The sequence below is a fragment of the Podarcis pityusensis genome, assembly GCF_964106645.2.
Source record: "Podarcis pityusensis genome assembly, chromosome: 8".
NCBI lineage: Eukaryota > Metazoa > Chordata > Lepidosauria > Squamata > Lacertidae > Podarcis > Podarcis pityusensis.
Window position 1 is genome coordinate 69,912,220 of NC_138033.1, and position 16,469 is coordinate 69,928,688.

Here is a 16,469-nt window from a genome sequence, read left to right on the forward strand (position 1 = left end):
TTACCCTCCCCATCGCAGCTCTGGGCTGCCTGCCCCCCGCCCGCGCCTTCTTCTGTTTCCCGGTGTGTGTGTGTGCGCGCGCGCAGGCGTGTTATGTCTCGCTTGCCTTTTTGCAGAGCGGCTCGGAGGAGGAGGAGGAGGTGGAGGAGGATGAGAACAGAGCCGGAGGGAGGCGGCGCCTGTTCCTGGAAGAGCTCAGCCTGGGGAGTTGGTCACATTCTTGGCTGGGATTCAAGAGCTGAGGCAGACACCAACAAACAGTGAGGTGGGGGGGGGGCGCGGAGGGGGAGGAGTGCACAGCCAGCCAGCCAGCCTTGCCTGCCTGCCTGCCTGCATTAGCTCAGCTCTGAAACACCCTCAGTCTGGGCTGGAGCGTGGAGTTGGGAGGATGTGAGCTGCCGCGGCTCCCACATTGAAAAGGAGAAGAGGCGGAAAGCAAAGCCAGCCAGAGAGAAAAAGAAAGAACGAAGCAACTCTTTAAAAGAAAGGAAATCTTCTCTTCCCACCCCCACCCGCAGTTTCAAGGGACCACGAGTAGCAGAGAGAACAAGAGGGGGCGAAGAAGGAAGGAGACGCCTCGCTACAGTAGCAGCCGCCTCGGAATTTTGGAAGGGGGGGTTTAATTTTATTTTTTTATTTTTTTTGCTTTGCCTCACACTACATCATCCCGCTTCCGGAGATCGACCTTCCATATAAAAATACACACACACGCACATTATTATTTTCCTTTTAAAAAACATTTTTTTGGTGGACATGGACAGAAAGGAGCTGACTTCCCCGACGCCAGACGCCGACGCCGCTGCTATTTGGACATCTTTCAAGACCCTCTGGTGCTATTGACTCTCTTCAGCCCCCTTTCCACGTTGTTGCTACAGATTTATTAGCAATTTTTTTGAGGGGGGGAGGGAGGGAGGTTGATCGGTCGGTTTTGTGTGAGCCTCGTGTGTGTTTGTGTGAACTGAAGACTGCTGGCTTGAATGGAGGTGGGAGGGCAAGCTACTCTTTGAGAAGGCAGTGCGCTTTTTCTTTTTATAACTTTTTCCTCTCCCCCTCCCCGAAGATATAAATATTTTTCCCCTGGATTGGCTCATCTTTTGCTCCAGTGCATTTAGAACAACAACTAAGAACCCCAAACTTATCGAGGGGGTGTTTGGAAAAGCGGACCAAAAGTAACCCACCGGGAGGAAACGTGTTTTTCTTTTTTGGGGGGGCGAATAATATGAGATTCTTGAGTGGCTTCCCTCTCTCCTTCGCCGTCTTCAATGGACAACAACAAATTTAAGAAGAGCGGCGTTTCTCGCCTTTAAAGGAAAAGAAAAACAGAAGCCTGGAAAAGATTTTAAGCGAGGTTCGGTTTAGTTTTTTGCATTGCCTTTGGTGAAAAACCTAGAAAGGAGGAGTTATTATTTTCTTATTGTTGTTTTTTTTAAAAAAAGGAATAAAAAGGCGGGAGACCACCACAAAATAACCTAAAATGGAGACTGTAAGGAGCAGCTTCCAGCCTCATCCCGGCCTGCAGAAGACCTTGGAACAGTTTCATCTGAGCTCCATGAACTCGCTGGGTGGTCCAGCCGCCTTCTCTGCGCGCTGGGCGCAGGAGCTGCTGTACAAGCGGGAGAACGGCAAGGAGTCCTCGTCCTCGACGTCCTCCTCGGCGGAGCCTGTGCTCCACTTGCCGCCGATCCAGCCGCCGCCGGTGATGCCGGGGCCCTTCTTCATGCCCTCAGACCGCTCGACCGAACGCTGCGAGACCGTCCTGGAGGGCGAGACCATCTCGTGCTTCGTGGTGGGCGGCGAGAAGCGCCTCTGCCTGCCGCAGATCCTGAACTCCGTCCTGCGCGACTTCTCGCTGCAGCAGATCAACGCAGTGTGCGACGAGCTCCACATCTACTGCTCCCGCTGCACGGCGGACCAGCTGGAGATCCTCAAAGTCATGGGCATCCTGCCCTTCTCGGCGCCCTCCTGCGGGCTCATCACTAAGACGGACGCCGAGAGGCTTTGCAATGCCTTGCTCTACGGAGGCGCCTACCCGCCGGGGCGCTGCAAGAAGGAGTTCTCCGGGAGCCACCACGGGGCCGCGCTCGAGCTGGAGCTGACCGAGCGGAGCTTCAAGGTATACCACGAATGTTTCGGGAAATGCAAGGGGCTCCTGGTGCCGGAGCTGTATAGCAGCCCTGGCGCGGCGTGCATCCAGTGCCTCGATTGCCGGCTCATGTACCCGCCGCACAAGTTTGTCATCCACTCGCACAAGTCCCTGGAGAACCGGACTTGCCACTGGGGCTTCGACTCGGCCAACTGGCGAGCCTACATCCTCCTCAGCCAGGATTACTCCGGCAAAGAAGAGAAAGCCAGACTGGGCCAGTGCTTGGATGAGATGAAGGAGAAGTTCGACTACAGCAACCGATACAAGAGGAAAGCACCCAGGGTGAGTCCTCTTGGATTTGGTTTTGAGGGATCGGCGCTTAAATTTGGGGATGGGGTCGCTAAAGGATTGGGCTCTTAAAAACTCTGCCGAGATTGCTTAAAAAGAAAGAAAAAAGGTGTGTGAACTTCGGTGGCAAGAGTAAGGGTTGCAACTGTACAAACTCTGCAGCTAGATACTTGGTGCACCTCTAGCATCTATTATGCGTATCCAGTGAGACCTACTTCTGAATAAAAATGCAGATAGAATTGGCTGCATATTTTACACAGTCCCACAGATAGCCACTTTGCCTGAACCATGTAGTAGGATCCTGGAAGGGATCATATATAATCTCTTATTGGACTCCCACCAGTCTGTGGTTCAGGCGATAACTGTTTTAAATAGACCTTGTTCTCTCAGGGATTGGGAGCTATGTAGCGAGAAGGCACTGCATGCTCACTGGGAAATAAGCCTCATTGTGTTTGACTGGGCTACTTCCTAGGTAAATGTGCATCTAGCTGTAAGAGTCCCACATAACTCTTTCTGAAAGGAGTGATGTGTGTGAGAGAGCAGCTGGAAAAACCTGCTGCATTCACCTCAAGGATGCTTATACCATGCATGCAAACTTTGGTGAAGCATGGCCCTAGGTGTGCAGACTCAGAAGTGAGTCCTATTGAATCCAGTGGGACTTAGTAATCAGAAAAGGATCTTAGGATTGTACTTCTAGAGAATAAAGAACTCTGTCAGACTTATTTAGAAATAGAAATAGGATTGTGCTGATAGGTTCTTAAGGTGAATCACATTGGGCTGTTTTGTCCTTTTATCTTTTCAAACAGTCTCAAGGGAGCTGGCTTTTTCTTTTGAAATATATCCTTTGGTCTTTCTTATTTTGGGATATATTTACTTCTGTAGACTAGCAGGGCTCTCTACTGGACTTTAACTGCAGCAGCAAAATTGGATTTGTTTAAAAATCCTTGTAACCAATCTGTCTTTTTTGGGGGGGGGGGGAATCCACACATTTACCATTATTCTGTTCACTTTTCTTGTTGCAAACTTAAATACTGTACATTTTATGCACCTGTTTAAACAGGACAAAAGGTGGCCTACCATATTCTGCCCTTGGGTTTTGCATCTTAACAAACTCAAATAGGTATATGTGGTGCTACAAATAGGGCAAGGAAAGATGAATTGAATGAATGAATGAATTGATTATCTACAGGCAGAAATCACTGGCTTCTATCCTTAGGATTAATCTCAAAACTTGACAAATGTAGCGAGGGAAACGAGAGCTGAAAAGCTTCTAAATGTATTGCATTGGCAGGATAAACAAACACACAACCAGATAAGATTCCAGACAGTGGAGGCTGGTCCATTAGGGCAAATGAGGCACCTCCCCACCAACCTCAGTCTGTCCTCAGCCAGCCCCCACCTGCTTGCTTTCTAATTTACAACTAGTCCAGGGGGTGGCACTGCCTGTCAGATTCCTCCTCCAGTCATTGTTACCCTTGCAGAACTCAGCAGCCAAGATGATGGGGACAAAACTAAAATTAGTTGGCTCTCCCTGTCGTTGGCTCTGACCGCATCTACTGTTTGGGCTCCATGCCTTCCTCCCTTCCAGTCACAATGGGCACCAGCCACCACTGATCCCAGGATGTTCCAATCCAGGGTACTTGCAGATGCTGTTGATATATGTGTGCAGACTACATAGTGTATTTTTGGTGCTCTGTACAGTGTTGATCTAGTCCCCCCTCCACCCCTTTTCTCTCCTGATGCTAGTTTGTGTATGGGTTATATTTACACGAAGGAAATGGATGTGTCCTGGGACAACTGCTGCAGCAAGCTTTAAAGTATGACAGGCAATTGCGGAGTGTGCCCAGCCAGACAGCTAGGTACTCTTTAATCTGCAGCAGTATTCAGTTTCCAGACTTCTCAAAGTTGGTGACTGGGTGAGAAAGTTGGGAGGGGAGACCTTGTGTTGGCATCAATCCTGGTCAGTGGGGGTACTTATGCTATGGGGTAGCTTGAAAAAAATGCCTAGGGTCAGACAAGACATCTGACTGTTCAAAAGAATGCAAGGTGCAGCAAAGGAGAAAGGTCTAGTTAACTCCTTAACTGCACAGACTTTTTTGATAGTCATGGGAAATTATAGGGTATCAAAGGAGACTCATTTAATACTTATTAAGGGAATGTTCAGTTCAGACTTCTTCCTTCCCTCTCCCCTTTAAACTCCCACACACCTATTTTGGAGAGAATGTGCAAGCACCCACACACATCTGGAGATAAAGGCATGTGCAGCTTCTCCTTTTGGGAAACAGGGTGAATGCGCATACAAACAACAACAACAGAAACCCACAAGGCTTTGGGATATCTTTCCATTCCTGTTTACTTGGCTATTTCCCCTTTCAAAGTGAAGGAAGTAGTTCTTGATTTCTCCTTAGTTCCCCTCCTCCTCCACAGATTCAGCATAAGAGCTATTGTAGGTCTAAAGACCCACATTATTTATCATGTGCTGCTAATGGCTTGTCTGTCTTCAGCTAATCATATGCTAAAAGTGGCAGTTTGGGGCATATGAATGGAAAGTGGAGGTGCACTGAGAATGCAGGGGCACATTTTTAAAAAATATGCATCTTTTTGAAGGCTTGTGGGACAGCCGACATATCTTTCCATTATGGGCAGCAGAAAGAAATAATATTTCTGTGCCCAAACTCTTGAGTGTTCTTGCACAACTTTATTTATAGTGTCATATTAGTCATAGCTGTTTGTACATATTTAGCCCCCCCTCATTGTAATGGACTTCCATTTTTATGGTTTTCAGTTACCATTTCGATTGTGTTTCTGAATGACTTTTGGATATTTGAAAGAGAATAATGAATTGATTTATGAAAGAAATCAGAAACTAGCATAGAAATTCTCAGTAACTTCAGGGGTGTGTGTGTGTGTGTGTGTGTATGTGTATCGTGTGTATCTGGCCCACTACTTTTTTTTAAGGCATCCAGCAAATTAGTCCAGGATTGGTGTGAAGCTTGAGACCAAATTAAAACCTTGGTCTCAGTGCTAACCATAATACATTGCTTGAAATACTGTTTCCCATCAGACTGAAATAGGCAGCCTTTGCTTTTCCTCAGTTGTGAGGCAGCTGTGGTGGGAAGAAAGCCAGGATATGCATATATCTCTGCCTGTGCCCCAAGAATGGGATGGAGTTGAAATATTATTTCACCTCCCTTCCCATGGTGAGTTGTTTCAAGACTTTTAACTATGGCTAGAAGAACTTGTGTTTTTGGTCTTGAGAAGACTTTGCTAGCAGGTAGGTCACCTGCCTGGCATCCCAACAAAAAGCTGCTTCTCTCCCATTCATTTTTCCATCAGACATAGCCAAAGGGATATTGTATGTTTTGTGCTGTAGCAGATAGCCATGCTGGGAGCAAAACAATAACCACATACAAACACACACAGAGCTGCAGGATTGGTAGACTGTGGCCAGAGGCAAATAACATTGAAATAAAATTGAGGTTGCCTAGGGAGGAAATGGTGGTGGAAACCTAACCAATCTTGTGTTTGGCTGTTTGCATTTACTATGTTTTAAGTTCTGTCTGCATCTCATCCTTAAGCTCTCTCTCTGTGTGTGTGTCTTTTGCTCACAGCTGTCTGCAAATCGTGGGCCTCTGTGGGTTTTTGCCTTGTGTGCCCTGCATAATAATGATGATGATCCTTCTTGGGAGTGTGTCCCAGCTGTTGGATGGGGACAATGTGGATTGTTTGAATACAAAGAGGTAGGGGTGATCCTACCCCGCCCCCTGGGTTTGTGGGAGTTAGTTGGTAGTAAGTAAGATGACTTTATGTGGCTCTCCTGCAGTAAGCTTTGGAGAATAGTTCCCCAAAGTGGACTGTGAGATAAAAAACACATCTGCCTTATACCCAGCGGAAGGTGCAGCTGCCTCACCAACCATATTCTGTCATCAGTCAGCCTCCTCCTTATAATCAAAAGCAAGTTCAGTGGGTGCCAGCTTCCTCCTCCTCAGTATCACCCCTGCAGAATTCAGCAGGGAAGAGGATAGGGACAAAATCAGAATTAGTTAACCCTTCCTGTCACTAGCCCTGAGCCTACCTACTGTCTGGGCTCTCTGGATTCATTCCTATCAATCACAGTAGATACTAGCCATCACTGCTCTTATACTGAGTCAGACCACTGGTGCGTTTAGCTCAGGACTGGTTGACACTGGCTCTCCAGGGGTTCAGATGGGATCTTTTGTCAGCTGTGCCTGTAAATGCCATGGACCGACACCTTGTGAATACTCCACTGAGCCTAATGTCCCTGATGTCTCTTTGTTGAGTTGCTGAAAGCTTTCTGTGGTGGGTCTGTGAGATGCATTTTTCTCCTGCTGCTGGATTCTGCCTGCATATGCAAAAGTTGATGTTGGGCCAGTAATTTGAAGCCCAGTGATATTCTCCCTCCATAAGCAGAGTAAACACACCTCTGACTCCTCAGATACTGAGAACATAGGAAGCTGGTTTGTACTGCATCAGACAACCCATCTAGCTCAGTATTGTCTACACTGACTGGCAGTGGCTCTTCAGGGTTTAGGCAAGAAGTCTTTCTCAGCCCCACATGGAGATGCTGGGGATTGAACTTGGACTCTTCTACATACCATTGAGCTATGGCCTTTCTTCAATAACACAGGATGACTCTTTCCTTTGCAAGCCTCCCAGATGCATTTGCCTGCCTAAGAAAATATTGGAGTTTGGTGCAATTGTCTGCTGCAAGACAATTCTTGTGCTCACATATTGGCATAATTCTGTGTTCAGTAACACTTGGGACTATTCCACCCATGCAGCAACCCTAGGAGGGGGAAAGGGTGTGTGTGTTTCAGCTTCTTTTGGTACCTCCCACCTTGAGTTTGGTTTCTCCTAGCATGTTATTTGTTTGCATTCCTAGGGCTTAATCATTCCTTTGTGGAGTTCTTCAAATCCCCTAAGCCACATCACCTTTTGGACTTTGTTCTTTTACCTTCTCCCCCGCCCCCTCCAACACATTCATTGTTGAGCTTTCCCTCCTCCCTGTCCCACCCCCCAAGTCTCTAGTCTTTCCTCATCTTCTGACTGGTTCCTACATCCTTGTCAACTGTATATGTGAAAATGATTTTGTTCAAGAATGAGTTTCACCAGTCTTTTCCCCCTCCTGCCCATGTTGTTCCAATCACAGTCTGTTTGATACATGTCTGCTCTCCTGTATGCTATGTCACTGTGGTGATGAAACATGCTGCTTAGAAGGGGCCTTGTTGGTTCGTAGGCCATGTAGTCCTGGGATCCTGTCATTTGATCTGGGTTGCCATTTGGAACACTACAAATAATTTGACATTCAGTTTGAGGAGCCATGGCTCAGAAGTATAACACACGTTTTGCGTGCAAAAGGTCCTAGGTTCAATCCCTGGAAACCTCTGTTTGTGCTATGGAATTGCAGTCTTTAATGTGCCCTCTAGATATTGTGTGGCTGTAGCATCCCATCATCCCTTACCACTGGCCATGCAGGAATGGCCATAGCTCAAGGGGAGAGCATCTGCTTTGCAAGCCAAAGGTCCCAGGTTCAATCTCTGGTAGGGCTGGGAGAAATTCCCTGTCTGAAAACCTAGACTGAGTCACTGCCAGTCAGTGCAGACAATCCTGAGCTACACTGTGTGTGAGGCAGCTTTCTGTGTTCACATTTTGCACAATGCGCATGTTCAGTAAAACTATATAAAATCAAGGTTGTTCCTTTCATGCATTGTATTTTTCCTACATGGATGTTGGAGAGGAGGGGAAACAGGTAAAATGTAATGCCTGGAAGTCACACACCCGATTATTTTCCTGTGTACAGTCATTGGAAAACTCTTGCCAGTTATGGCTTTCATCCTGAACACTTTTGTGAAAAAAAACTGTGTCTGAAGTAGCTGTCAGATTAAGGGAAGAAAAGAGGAAATAAGCAGATACACACCTTTTTATGCAGCAGCATTCCCTCAGGCCTGGTGTTCCCTGAGGTAGGATGAATGTTCTGGATTGTCATATGCAAACAAGCACAGCGAAAGTTCCTGCTTCTGTTTCATAATAATAATAACAATCCCTCCCAAGCCAGTGAAAGGTGTAGCAGCAAGAGATCAAAGAGCGGAAACCTATTCATGCTGAGGTAATGCAGCTTTTGGAGTGATCTTGTGAGACCATTGAGGCTTTTTGCATTTTGTAGTGGTTGCAATCCAGCCAGCTGGGAATTTGTGGTGGCGGCAGCAGCAAAAAGAACTCCTTGTGCCCTCCAGGGAAAATGACTCTCCACCACTGCAACCTTGGAACTGCTGCATGCCTTAAAGAAGAGATGGTTACACACCTCCACACAGCATGTGCCCCCCTCCAATTTTCTTTGTCTTCTGCAAACCAGGCCTTTGTGTAGATGTCTAATTGTGCAGGTGTGAATGTGAAGGATCATGCTCCTCCCTAGGCTTTTTAGGCCATTGTGGGACAGCAGCTGTGCTAGAGTTTGACTTCGTGTGTTGTCTCCAAACCCAGGATTGTGTTTAGGGTCCCTCCTCCTTAACCATGACCTGTAACCATTGAATGTGAACTCAGGTGACACACTAAGTCAATTCTTGGCTTTATACTGCCATCCTGCGATGACCCCAAAAAACCCTGGGGAGGAGCAAAGCACCTGAGATCTCCTTAGGAGCCATTGTGTGTATGTGCCAAGCTATAGTTTGGCTGAGCATGTAGTGTGAAAGTGGACTCAATTTGGGGCCTTGGTTGGCCCTGGAGTGCATGCTCTATGTATGCCTGCAGGCATCTGGCTGGTGGCTTGTTGGCATGTATTGGCTGGAGGAGATAGGAAGGAGGAGTGACTGGGCAGCATGCAATATAAGCCAGCCTGTTGCTTAAAAAAAATCCTCTTCAGTTCTGTGGTGAAGCCTTTGGTCACCCACAAAGTTAGGAAGCATGTGTTGGTCATGGTTCCAATCTGGTATGGTTCATGAATCTTCTCCACTCCTGCCGCCAATTAATAACGTTAATTTATTTTAGCAGAGTAGACTTAGAACATAAATCAATTTGCCTGTCAATTAGTAAAAGCAGTTTCTTAATACGTATGCTTGGCTGTAATTTTTTTTTTTAATGTATGGGGGGACCTTGCAATGTAAAATTTAATTGCTTATGTCCCTTTCTCCACATTTTTCTCATGGGGGGAAAGGAAGGCATTTTAATATATATATTTTCAAACCTGAGGAGAAAACATTTCCATCTTTGTACAGGTAAGCTTTGCATTCCATTCTGCTGCCTCAGGCAACTTTTCACACAATGGTCTTCAGTTTGCAAGGAGCCTGGAAAATAATAGGACCAACATTAATACACTGCTGATTTGGGATGGGGGTGGAGGAGACTGTTTTTACATGAAGTGGGGTGGGGGAAACCATGAAGGGCAACTTTTCTTTGCTTACTGGAGGCATGCTGTGTCCCGTCCCCCCTCGCTCTAGGTTTCATGACAAATATTTAAGAGTACAGGGAAGGATAAAGAATCCAGTGTATTTATAAGAGGGGCATTTACTCTAAGTATAGTTTATAAACTGCTTTGACTGGGAAGATAGGATGTACATTCTACAAATAAAAAGTATTATAAGGTCAATATCTAGGCTGTTAGTGGAAGGACTGTAGCGCACATGCTTTTCTTGCAAAAGATCCCAGGCTCAAATGCTGGAATTTCCATGTAGTGCAAGCCTGAAACCCTAGAGAGCTGCTGCCAGTCGTTGTATGCCCCAAACTTCTGTGCAACTTACTTATGCAATTGCAACCTTGCATGCTTTGGCAAAAAACAAACAGAAAGAGGATGAGAGACTGGGGGAAAGGAGCTGTGTGAGATCTCACAAGAGCTTCCAGAGCCCTCATATGACCTTCCTAGAGCCCAGAAAGCAAGGGAGAGGGCTTTAAAACTGCAGGGAAACTTGGCATGGAAGGAGCATTTTAAGCCCTCCACCTTGCTTATTGGCCTATACAAAGGTCACATGAGGGCTCTGGAAGGCCATGAGAGGCTCATGAGATCTTGCTCCCTCAGCATGCCGATGTTGAACAGGCAGGAATGATTGCATGGAGGGAGCAGTTCCAGGGGTCTTCCTGACTTTGCACAATTTTGCCTTTGTGTGCGGGTCCCCAGAACGTAACCTCTGCAGAAGTTTTGGACCTAGACCTACTGTATTGCGCTAGATGGAACCATGGGACTGATTTAATATAAGGCAGCTTCCCAGGAGAGTGGCAGGCACCCTCACTGTATTGTTTAGAATGCCTGCTGAAAACTTTGTGGTCCCCGGTCCCCCCGTTTCAGCAAGCAAATCTAGACACATAATTTACTTACTTATGTTTGTGTTAGTGTTTTTTATCTGTGTTTTATTAATGCTTTGTGTATTTTTAAAAGTTCTGTGGATGTTAGCTGTGTTCTATTGATAATTTTGTTATGCACACCTCTTAGAGTTTTGTGATTAAGCGGACTATAACTTTTTCTAAATGAAAGATGGGAATTCCTCTTCTAAGATGATGCTTGCACTGAGGTGTGTGTGTCTTCTGTAAAAAGAAAGGAAGAATGGTATTTGCATTCAATCATGTGTCCAATGAATGGAAGGCCTCCTTCTGTCAGTGCAATTTCCTTCTGTGAATGGATGCGATACAACCTAGTGTTTTTTCACCATATGCAGGTTCAATCAATAGATTAATCAGCTAAAACGTGTACATTCAATTAAAATTTATTTAATTGGGTAGCAGCTGAGCATTTAATGAAACATTTTTGTTCATATTAGAACACAGCACAACACAACGAAACTACAACAGTGCCCAGTGAATTCCCCACCCCACATCCATGACCCATTTTCTTTACAGAAGAAATGTTCAGAGTGGCGGATTATTTTCCAAACGTCTCTAGCAAAACCCTCAGTGGTTAATATGTATTTTTGTGACTAATAAGATTCAAGCACCAGCACATAATAGTAAGGGCAGTTTCTTGCTACTAATGCAAGAAATGGGTGGTATCTTGATGTGGATTCCAGTGGCATTGCCTGACTAGGCAAGATCAGGCCTGAGTAGTGAAAAGAGTAATCTTTGTGCCTTTCCATACCTCCACCTCCCCCCAACCTCTGCTTAAGTTAGTGGTATCATGTTAAAAGAATAAGGTCATAGACTCAGATTGCTGCTTGGTTTCCCAACCCCTTTTCCACCAGCCAGTTTGTGTAATGTCTGTCTGAAACAGTTGAGTAAGGGCATTGAAATAGCAGACAGGATATCAAGTGTTAGGAAGTCTGGGTTAAGTATAACAGAGGCTCCAGTATATGCTGATGGGTTCAGGAGAGCAATCCTTCCAGATTCAATGACAGGTTAGCTGCTCTTGAAGCGAGCCCCATCTGAGCCCCAGAAGTGCCTGTTGTCTTTCAACTCAAGCATACCCCATTAATTTTTCTGTGTGGTTTATTAATGCTGTGCTCTGCCCAGGGAGGTGTCAGACCAGCCTCCTGATTTTGATCTCTGGACTCTTTCCTTCCTCTCTCTTCACTGAAATGGTTGCACAAACTGTAACCTCATCCTCACTCTCCAAAAGGCTTGCGTAAGTTTAAGGTGGATTTCCCCCATTGTTAAATTATTCAAGCTTTAAAATAAAATATATTTTAAGCAGCTTTGCTAAATTTTGTAGAGCTTGCTTTGCAAGCAGTTTATTATTTTAAATCTTTAACTGGACATCTGAAAGAATAGGGAGGAATTTTTACTTTATATTTGCATTGATACCTAACATTTGAACATTCATTCCTGTTTAATATCCTCTTTTACCAGAATAGGTTTTTTTAAAATATAAGGCGCAATGGGTTGTACCTAGCTATTATTCACCCATTGAAATTAATGACACTAAGTTAATAATACCCATTAATTTCAGTGGATCTACTCTGAGTAAGACTAGCATTGGTCCAGTATCATCTTTTCTCTAGCTGAATTTTGGTGGCTGAATGCACAAAAGCACACAGAACAGCTAGTTTCAGAAAAGTGTTGACATAATCTTGACATAAAGAATCCCTGACTTTGAAATAAGGTTCAGCCACTTCAGGGAGCTCTTGTTTGCTGACTTTTGCCCAACATTTGCCTAGGAGCATTCTTCTAGTGAGAGCCAGTGTGGTGTAGTGGTTAAGAGCGGTAGTCTCGTAATCTGGGGAACCAGGTTCGCGTCTCCGCTCCTCCACATGCAACTGCTGGGTGACCTTGGGCTAGTCACACTTCTCTGAAGTCTCTCAGCCCCACTCACCTCACAGAGTGTTTGTTGTGGGGGAGGAAGGAAAAGGAGAATGTTAGTCGCTTTGAGACTCCTTCGGGTAGTGATAAGGCGGGATATCAAATCCAAACTCCTCTTCTTCTTCTTCTTCTAAAAATTAGAAACAAGGATGGAAACAAGTTTTTTCTTCAATATTGGATTATGTCGGCTTTTAAAGTTGTTGGCCAGGATCCAAAGAACTGTGTCTAAAATTTTGAACTTTTCAACAGTATCCCTTCCACCCCCATGCCATATGGCAACCTGCTTTTGAAATTCAGGGGAGTTTCAAAAGCTGTTTGTGATATGGCACAGGGATCTGTTCAGAGGATGATGGGTGGAAACAAACTCCTGGATGTATACAAAGTATTGAGCTGTGTTTTAAGTCTCTCCCCCCTCCCCGCTCTCTAAATGTGTGATTATACAAGATGGCAATGTCTCAGGCAATTTTTTTTTTATCCTGCAAAGAAATCAGATGTCCACACTATGCTAATTGTTATGAGGCTCTCCTCTTTATGATCCTTGTGCTAACATAAGGACTGTCCAGCTGGATCAGACCAAATGCCCATCTTTCCCAGCATCCTGTTTCCAGAGTAGCTGGCTTGCTGTTTTTGGGAAGCTCACAAGCAAGGAACAAAGGAGATGGCCAACCCCCGTATGATGTTTGCCCTACAGAGTATAGTATTTGTAAGCACACACTGCTTCTGTAAGGTATGGGTGTCAGCTGCCCATTTGCCATGGGATTGTAAACTCATGGGAGCATGCTTAAATATATTTGCACCTAAACCAGTGATTGGGAACCTGCAGCCTTCCACATGTGATAGGATTCCAACTTCCATCAGCCCTAGCCAGTATGGTCAGTTGTCAGAGGTGAATGGAGTTGTAGTCCAGCAACATCTCTAGAGAGTCTTCTTACCTGGTACATAGGTGGCTGTTAGTTTTTTCAGACATAAAACTTGGCACTCAGTGATATAGGTTATTCTTAAGAAGCATTTTTAAAGCTGTTGGCTAGTTCAGTGTGCCTCAAAGCTTTGGTAATTGTTCCTGTGTGGATTGAAAATCTTCAGCTGCACCTCATGTAGGGTAAAATAGGTACTGAAATATATTACTTCACCTATGCCTCTATTTGAAATCTGGATGATTCAATTTTGCGTATTTAAACAAGGTAAGTATACTTTATGGCATTTTCTTCACCTTGTTTATAACCTGGAGGTAAACTCTTAATTAATAAGTCTAGGAATTAGGAGTCTATCGTAATAATACATTCAACATCAGAAGTATTATACTGCTTTGAGAATTTATTGTGAGCCCTATTTTTTTCATATATTAGTGTGGATTGGTTTTAATAGGAAGTCTAGATTTTTATTTCCTTGTCTGTAAGTCATTTCCAGTTCCAAGAACGTGCCATCATTACGTCTCAGTCACCACATCCCAAGTAGGCCCTTTTTTATTGAGAGTCTGTACTGATGCGGTTGAACCACAAAGTTTGAGGTATGGGGTTTTCTGCCTCCATTCAGGCAGTCTCTGAGAAGGACTTCAGCTTGAAACCCTAGCCTCTAGAGCAATACAGTTGAGTTGTGAGGGGAGTCAACCCACTTCCTGCCTTGAGTGGGAAGGTGATGGGTGTGTCTCATAGGAACATTGTTCCTGTTTCACTGCTATCTTACCCTTATGGCTATTTACAAATGTGTGCACAGTATCATCATGGCCAGTGGGGAAAGGGATATTGGCAAATGGGAGAGGTTTGGGGATACTGATAATATTCTCTTCTTTCTGCACAAACCTGTGGGGGTATTAAGAGTATTCACTACATTTATCCGTTGCCTTATGTAATCAGTCTCTAGATGATGTGCAACAAGTGATATAAAACAAGAGTGGAAAGAAAAATGTCAAAACACAAACAGTTCAGAATAATAAACAAGCCAAGCAGCAAATACAAGCAGTTTTTTAACATACGAAAACATAGAAGAAGCACACACATATGCTAAAACAAACTAATTGACATCAAACTGGGTAGAGACTAACATCAGTTGACGTCAAGGTAACACTAACATGTTAAGAAGATATTCAAAGGCCTGGGATAATAGAAAGAACTTTGCTGAAAAGTTGGTTGCCACATGGGTTTCTCTACAAAAAGGAGGCCAACACCAAGCAGACATTCTGAGGCACTCTCTACCTTATGATGTGAAGCAGACAAGGATTCAGGATTGGAGATTTTCTCTTGTTGAACCTGCTTCCCATATATGCTTAGCTAGTGCCAACTTGGTTATCTTTTTGGCACCAGATGAATACCATGTTATTCACTTCTAGTTACCAATATTTACAAATTGTCTATCTGCATATATGAGTTGTAGAGCAGTGTGTAGGAGGACCTACTGGAGGGAATACTCATCTGAAATAGTGTGTGTATGGGGGTTTGATTAGATGACTCTTGGGGTCCCTTCCAACACTACAGTTCTATGCTTCTATGAAATGAATGTATTTTCACTTAAATGAAGCATTTCTAAGAAATGTTGTTCATTAACAGAAAAGGGTCTCTTATCCCCTGCTTTCTTGATCCACGTTCTTTTCCTGATGCCTACAGTGTGTAAGGCTCCTGTCTCAAAACACTACAGCAACTTTTACTTGAAAATATGCAAGAGATTTTTATTCATGGTAATAACGTTGCAGGCTCAGCAGGATGTGCAAGGTCCAGAATAAAGATTACATGGTTTTATCTAGTGCAAGTCTTATTAAACCCATTGAAATTAATGGATATGACTAATTTAGGCCTGGTAATTTCAATGGATCTACTCTGAGTCAGATTTAGCTGAATAAAACCCGCAACTGTCCTTTCTGCTGTATAAATTTATCCATGAATGCATGCTTGGGGCTTTTGACAGAACAGAAACAACTGAAATGTGATACTACACAAAGAAGGTTAACTGAAGGAATCTCTGCATTTTTAAAAAATCTTTGCTTCATAACTTGAACATTAATTCATTTTTAAATTGTTTCATTTCTCTTCTTTGTTTGAGTGGATTAAAAGTGTGACAGGAAATTAAAGGAATTGAGAATAACATATTAAGCATTTATAAGTGTTCGTAGCGTTTTTGCAGACTCACACCCCAAATGTAGTTTTTTGAGTCACATAAACTATGGTTGGTTGCAACCGTATAGGCTCTTACACATGGAATTTTGTGCGTAGTTATGTTTGTGTATGGAAATTAGAAATTGTCAGGGAAGATGAGAACACAGATTCTAGCAAACCATTATTTCTAATAAGCCACTGTTGTTGTTTCTGTTGAGTATCTTATCACAATGGCACATACTACATTTGCAGTATTCTTGCAAGGCAACATCAATAAATATCTTGGAATCTGCTTTAATATTTAAACTGGAAACCTCCTTCGCACTCTCTGTCCCCTTGCCCCCTAGTCTTTTCCCTATTAAGTCTAAATAGGCTTAGGATCGGGGATAACCTAAAATATGCATTAGTAAACTGACATGCCAGTTCTGCATTGCATAATGCAGAGCTGAGCAACCCCACTTGAGTAGTTGAGAATCCATGAATGGAACTAAACAGAACTGTTAATCTGGATGAGGGGGAAAAAAAGTCTTTTCACACAAGGAGAGGTGTTGTTTCCACATGAAGCATCTGGGGATTTGGGGCCTCTCACCCAGCTGCACTATGTATATGAGGATGCCAGATTCATACATTTGGCTGTGTGTAAAATATCTTGGCTCTTTGGGGATAGCTTACACTTGTCAGTCAAAGACCTTGAAAAGAGCCCCTTCTATTTGTGT

At 44.2% G+C, this 16,469-nt stretch overlaps 1 protein-coding gene across 4 annotated transcripts in view; it reads left to right on the top strand.

Moving 5' to 3' along the window:
- Positions 1-215: 215 nt before the first annotated feature.
- The window catches only part of SKI (SKI proto-oncogene), a 156,968-nt gene continuing 140,714 nt past the window's right edge, over positions 216-16,469 (top strand). For 2 of the 4 annotated variants that reach the window (XM_081016108.1, XM_081016111.1), the window contains exon 1: positions 218-2,425. In XM_081016108.1, the coding sequence (XP_080872234.1) occupies positions 1,475-2,425 (951 nt within the window). In that variant the 5' untranslated portion in view covers positions 218-1,474. Of the gene's footprint in view, positions 2,426-16,469 lie in introns of all 4 variants that reach the window. The other 2 variants (XM_081016109.1, XM_081016110.1) reach the window with 2 other exon arrangements.